Here is a 6919-nt window from a genome sequence, read left to right as displayed (position 1 = left end):
AACTGTGGGTCGCCTTCTCTACTGTCACCCCACACTGGAACTTACACCCCACCATGCTGTCACCTGCCTCTACTGTCACCGACAAGCCCACTGCATGTCACCTCCTCTAGTGGCACCGTCCACTGCTGTCACCATCCACTGGAACCATTTCACACCCCCACCAACCCCCTCGCTCTATGGCCACCACCAGTCAGTGTCACCGTCCTCTTCTGCTTGCATCCATGCTGCAACTCTCGGGGGGCTGAATGGTCACTGTTTGGGTTGTGTGTTGGTTGTTGGGAGGCCCAACCGACTGTCCAGGCCGCCGACTGAAGTTCACTCTCCCTCTGCTGTCCTGTTCACTCCAACTCATTGCAACTGGTCCTCTACATCCGTGCTGTACCTCTTTTTTTTTTTTTTTTTTTTTTTTTTTTTTTTTCTTCCACTGCGTGTGCGTGTCAACCCCTCTGGAAGACGCACCCCTGCCATCACTCTCATCTGCTGTCAGCCTACAATTGATGTTTCCACCGTCCTCAGCATATCCCCTCTACTGCCATCGGTTCTTCCCCCTCGGCTGTCAACCTCCCACTGCCACCGGGACATCCCTTACTGTCACCCCACTGGAACACCCCACATACCAAAATGTCCCCTCGCTCTAGCAGCCACCACCAGCAGATGTCACCTCCCCTTCTGCTGCATCTCACTGCGATCAAGCTCGACTGCTGTCAGCCCCCACCACTGTCACCCAACCTGAAGTCACCACCGTTGATGTCCACCTTTTCACTGCTCTCAACCTCCACTGCTACCTCATACTGTCCTCTACAGCCTCTGCTACAACTGATAGGATGCCTCCACGCTGTCACCTCCTCGTGCTGTCACCACCCACATCTGGCCCCCCGACCATCGATGTCACTCCCTTCTGCTGCAATCCAACTGCTGTCACCCTCCCACCACTGTCACCCACTGGGATACCACCCCCCACAGCTGTCAACCTCCACTGCGCATCTCTCGCACTGTCTGTCAGCTCTACCCTCTGTCACCCCCACAGCTGTCATGTCATCTACTGTCACCTCCTCAGATGTCACTTCCACTCCAACCTCATCAATGTCCTCTACAGCCTCTGCTACAACCGAAGGAGCCTCCACTGCTGTCACCTCCTCTACCGTCACCACCATCGATGTCACCTCCCCTTCTGCTGCATCCACAGCTGTCACCCCCACCACTGTCACCCCAACTGAAGCCACCACCTCAGACGTCACCCCCACATCTGTCCCCTCCACTCCTACATCATCAATGTCCTCTACAGCCTCTGCTACAACCAAAGGAACCTCCTCTACTGTCCCCTCCTCTACTGTCACCCCCACTGGAACCACCCCCACCAATGTCCCCTCTTCTACTGCCATCACCACCATCGATGTCACCTCCCCTTCTGCTGCATCCACTGCTGTCAGCTCCTCTAGTGTCACCCCCACAACTGTCACCCCAACTGAAGCCACCACCATCGATGTCTCCTCCACTTCTCCTGCATCCACTGCGATCAGCTCCACTACTGTCACCTTCTCTACTGTCACCTCTCCTGATGTCACCCCCACAACTGTCACTCCCACTGCTGTCAGCTCCACTCCTACCTCATTATTGTCTTCTACAACCTCTGCTACAACTGAAGCTGCCTCCACTGCTGTCACCCCAACCACTGCCACCACAACTGAAGTCACCCCCACATCTGTCCCCTTCACTCCAACCTCATCAATGTCCTCTACAGTCTCTGCTACAACTGAAGGAGCCTCCACTGCTGTCACCTCCTCTACTGTCACCCCCACTGGATCCACCCCCACTGCTGTCACCTCCACTGCTGTCCCCACCATCGATGTCACCTCCCCTTCTGTCCCCTCCTCTACTGTCCCCCCCACATCTGTCCCCTCTGCTGCCATCTCTTCCACTGTTGTCACCCCCACTTCTGCTGCATCCACAGCTTTCAGCTCCACCGTTGTCACCTCCACTGCTGTCACCCCACCACTGCTACAACTGAAACATACCACCTCGAGCTGTCACCCTCCGCTTACTGTGCCCCCACTGGAATCCACCCCCACGTGCTGTCCCGCTCCTCTACTCTGCACCACCATCGATGTCACCTCCATTCGCTGCCTCCTCTGCTGTCACCCTACCCAGCTCTGTCTCCTCCCACTCAACTCATTCAAAAGTGTCCTTAACACCCCTGCTACCAACTGATGGAACCTCCAACTGCTGTCACCGTCACTGGAAACTACACCACCAATGTCCCCTTTCCTACTGCCACCACAATTGATGTCCACCTCCATTCTGCTGCCTCCACTTGCTGTCCCCCTCCTCCACTGTCACCCCACTTCTGTCACTCTCCACATCTGTCACTCTGCTGCTCTCTTCCACTGTCCACTCCGCACACTCCTGTCACCAACTATCGATGTGCACCTCCCCTCTGCTGCTCACTGCTGTCACTCGCCCCACCACTGTCACCACCAACTGAAGATACCACCACAAGCTGTCACCTCTCTAAACTTGTCACCCCCACTCAGTCCACCCTTACTGATGTTCCTCTCTACTGCCATCTCTTCCACTGCTGCCACCTCCTCTACTGTCATCTCCTCTGGAGCCACCCCCACAGCTGTCACGTCATCTGCTGTCCCTCCACATCTGTCCCCCCACTCACAACCTCATCAATTCCCCCTACGAACCTCTGCTACAAACCGAAGGAGCCCTCCACTGTGTCACCCCTCTACTGTCACCTTCCTCAGTTGTTACCTTCTCGTACTGTCACCCCCACTGGAACCACCTCACCAATGGTGTCCCCTCCTCTACTGTCACCCCCATCGATGTCACCTCCCCTTCTGCTGATTCCACTGGTGGTCCCCCCCACATCTGTCCCCGTTGCTGCCTCTCTGTCCACTGTTGTCACCCCCGATTCTGCTTGCATCCACAGCTTTTCAAGCTCCACCCAGTTCGTCACCTCCAATGCTGTCACCCCCACCACTGCTACAACTGAACATACCACCTCAGCTGTCCCCTCCTCTACTGTCACCCCCACTGGAACTACCCCCACTGCTGTCACCTCCTCTACTGTCACCACCATTGATGTCAGCTCCCCTTCTGCTGCATCCACTGCTGTCACCTCTCCTGATGTCACCCCCACCACTGCTGTCACAACTGAAGTCACCACCTCAGATGTCACCTCCACTGCCATCTCTTCCACCTCTGTCACCTCCTCCACTGTCACCTCCTCTACTGTCCCCACCATCGATGTCAGCTCCCCTTCTGCTGCCTCCTCTACTGCCACCCCCACATCTGTCACCCCCACATCTGTCCCCTCCACTCCAACCTCATCAATGTCCTCTACAACCCCTGCTACAACCGATGGAACCTCCACTGCTGTCACCTCAACTGGAACCACACCCACCAGTGTCCCCTTCTCTACTGCCACCACCATCGATGTCACCACCATCGATGTCACCTCCCCTTCTGCTGCATCCACTGCTGTCAGCTCCTCTACTGTCACCCCCACTGGAACCACCTCCACAGCTGTCATGTCATCTACTGTCACCTCCTCTACTGTCCCCTCCACTCCAACCTCATCAATGTCCTCTACAACCTCTGCTACAACTGAAGGAACCTCCACTGCTGTCACCTCCTCTACTGTCACCCCCACTGGAACTACACCCACCAATGTCCCCTCCTCTGTGGCCACCACCATCGATGTCAACTCCCCTTCTGTCACCCCCACAGCTGTCCCCTCCACTCCAACCTCATCAGTGTCCTCTACAGTCTCTGCTACATCCGAAGGTGCCTCCACTGCTGTCACCCCCTCTACTGCCACCCCAACTGCTGTCACCACCATCGATGTCACCTCCCCTTCTGCTGCACCCACAGCTGTCACCTCCACTGCTGTCACGTCTCCTGCTGTCACCCCCACAAGTGCCACCCCAACAGAAGTCAGCACCACAGCTGTCACCTCCTCTACTGTCAGCCCCACTTCTGTCCCCTCCACTGCTGTCACCTCCACGAGTGGCACCACCACAGAAGTCACCTCATCTGCTGTCACCCCAACTGAAGTCACCAGCTCAGATGTCACCACCACTGATGTCACCTCCAATTCTGTCACCACCGTGGATGTCACCTCCACTTCTGCTGCATCCACTGCTGCCGGCTCCTCCACTGTCACCTCTCCTGCTGTCACCTCCACAACAGCCACCCCAACTGAAGTCACCACGTCAGATGTTACCACCGTCGATGTCACCTCCACTGCTGTCACCTCCTCTACTGTCACCTCCTCTACTGTCACCCCCACTGGAACCACCCCCACCGATGTCACCTCGACATCATTCACCACCATCGATGTCACCTCCCCTTCTGCTGCCTCAACTGCTGTCAGCTCCACTACTGTCCCCCCCACAACTGTCACCCCAACTGCTGTCACCTCCACTGGAGCCACCTCTACAGCTGTCACCTCTTCAGGTGTCACCTCCGCAGATGTCACCTCCACTGCTGCCCCCTCTACTGGCATCACCACCACTCCTGTCACCTCCACTGCTGTCACCTCCTCTGCTGTCACCTCCTCTGCTGTCACCTCTCCTGATGTCACTCCCACAACAGCCACCTCAACTGAAGTCACCTCCTCTGGATCCACCCCAACTGCTGTCACCTCCACTGCTGTCACCTCAGCTGTTGAAACCACCTCTGCTGTCACGTCTTCAGGTGTCACCTCCACGTCTGTCACCTCCACATCTGTCACCTCCACAGCTGAAAGCTCCACTGCTGTCACCTCTATGGGAGTCACCTCCACTGCTGTCACCTCTCCTGATGTCAGCCCCACTGCTGTCACCTCAACTGAAGTCACTTCATCTGCTGTCACCTCTACGGGCATCACATCCTCTGCTGTCACCCCAACAACTGTCACCTCCACTGGAGCCACCTCCACAGCTGTCACCTCTTCTGCTGTCACCCCAACTGCTGTCACCTCATCTGTTGTCACCACCAGTGCCATCACCTCCATTGATGTCACCTCCACTGCTGTCACCTCTACTGGCTTTACCCCCACTGCTGTCACCTCTTCAGCTGTCTCCACAACTTCTGTCACCCCCACCGATGTCACCTCTCCTGATNCTGCTGTCACCTCTACTGGCTTTACCCCCACTGCTGTCACCTCTTCAGCTGTCTCCACAACTTCTGTCACCCCCACCGATGTCACCTCTCCTGATGTCAGCCCCACAACTGCCACCTCTACGGGCATCACCTCCTCTGCTGTCACCCCGACAGCCATCACCTCCACAGCTGTCACATCCACTGGAGCCACCTCCACTGATGTCACCTCTCCTGCTGTCACCTCCTCTGATGTCACCTCCACTGNCTGATGTCACCTCCACTGCTGTCACCTCTACTGGCATCACCACCACAGCTGTCACCTCCTCTGGAGCCACCCCAACTGATGTCACCTCCACTGCTGTCACCCCTTCTGCTGTCACCTCCACGGGTGTCTCCACAACTGCCATCACCCCCACCACTGTCACCTCCTCTGCTGTCACCCAAACCACTGCCAGCCCAACTGAAGTCACCTCCACAGATGTCACCTCATCTGCTGTCACCCCAACTGAAGTCACCTCAACTGCTGCCCCCTCTCCTGGTATCACCACCACTCCTGTCACTTCCAGTGGTGTCACCCCCACAGCTGTCACCTCTACTGCTGTCACCACAAATGAAGTCACCTCCACAGGCATCACCTCCACTGCTGTCAGCCCTACAGCTGTCACCTCATCTGTTGTCACCTCCACTGCTGTCACCACTATCGATGTCACCTCAACTTCTGCTGCCTCCACTGCTGTCACCTCCTCTGATGTCACCTCTGCTGTCACCTCCACGGCTGTCACATCCATTGGTCCCTCCACCTCAGATGTCACCCCCACAGCTGTCACCCCCTCTGCTGTCACCTCAAGTGCCATCACAGCCACCGCTGTCACCTCCACTGGAGCCAACCCAACTGATGTCACCTCTACAGCTGTCACCTCCTCTGCTGTCACCCCCATGGATGTCACCTCGACCAGCGTAACCACCTCCACTGTCACTCCCACTGCTGTCACCTCTACTGGGTCCACCCCCACAGATGTCACCTCATCTGCCATCACCTCCACAGCCATCACCTCTTCAGGTGTCACCTCCACTGCTGTCACCTCCTCTGATGTCACCTCAGCTCTCAGCACCACGGCTGTCACCTCCATTGGTCCCTCCACCTCAGATGTCACCTCCACTGCTGTCACCACCACTGCTGTCACCTCATCTGCTGTCACCTCCTCTGGTGCCACCTCAAGTGCCATCACAGCCACAGATGTCACCACCACCGCTGTCACCTCATCTGCCATCACTCCTGCCATCACATCCACAGCCATCACCTCCATTGATGTCACCCCCACAGATGTCACCTCTCCAGATGTCACCTCCATCAGCGTCACCACCTCCACTGTCACCCCCACGGATGTCACCTCCACTGCTGTCACTTCTACTGCTGTCACCTCCCCAGATGTCACCTCCACTGGTGCCACCACTTCTGCTGTCACCTCCACAGCTGTCACCCCAACAGCTGTCACCTCCTCTGCTGTCACCTCCTCTGTTGTCACCTCCACTGCCATCACCTCAACCGCTGTCACCTCTCCTGATGTCACCCTGACAACTGCCACCTCCACTGAAGTCACCCCCACAGCTGTCACCTCCACTGATGTCACCACCACAGGTATATCTACCTCTGCTGTCACTTCTGGTGCCATCACCCCCACTGCTGTCACCTCCACTGGAGCCACCTCTGCGGATGCCACCTCATCTGTTGTCACCTCCACAGCTGTCACCCCTACGGATGTCACCTCAACTGCCCCCCCAACTGAAGTCACCTCCACTGCCGTCACCTCTCCAGATGTCACCTCCA

At 56.9% G+C, this 6919-nt stretch overlaps 1 protein-coding gene across 1 annotated transcript in view; it reads left to right on the top strand.

Annotated features, from left to right (window-relative positions):
• LOC107306990 (uncharacterized threonine-rich GPI-anchored glycoprotein PJ4664.02-like) overlaps positions 1-6919 on the top strand; it is a 42789-nt gene that overhangs the window by 11087 nt on the left and 24783 nt on the right. Inside the window, 4 exon segments of the mRNA XM_032441642.1 lie at positions 1035-2106; positions 2751-5096; positions 5193-5342; positions 5344-6907. Of these exon segments, the coding sequence (XP_032297533.1) occupies positions 1035-2106; positions 2751-5096; positions 5193-5342; positions 5344-6907 (5132 nt within the window).

This window comes from Coturnix japonica, unplaced genomic scaffold, assembly GCF_001577835.2.
Source record: "Coturnix japonica isolate 7356 unplaced genomic scaffold, Coturnix japonica 2.1 chrUnrandom451, whole genome shotgun sequence".
NCBI classification, from domain to species: Eukaryota; Metazoa; Chordata; class Aves; order Galliformes; family Phasianidae; genus Coturnix; species Coturnix japonica.
This window is presented reverse-complemented; position numbering and strand designations above follow the sequence as displayed.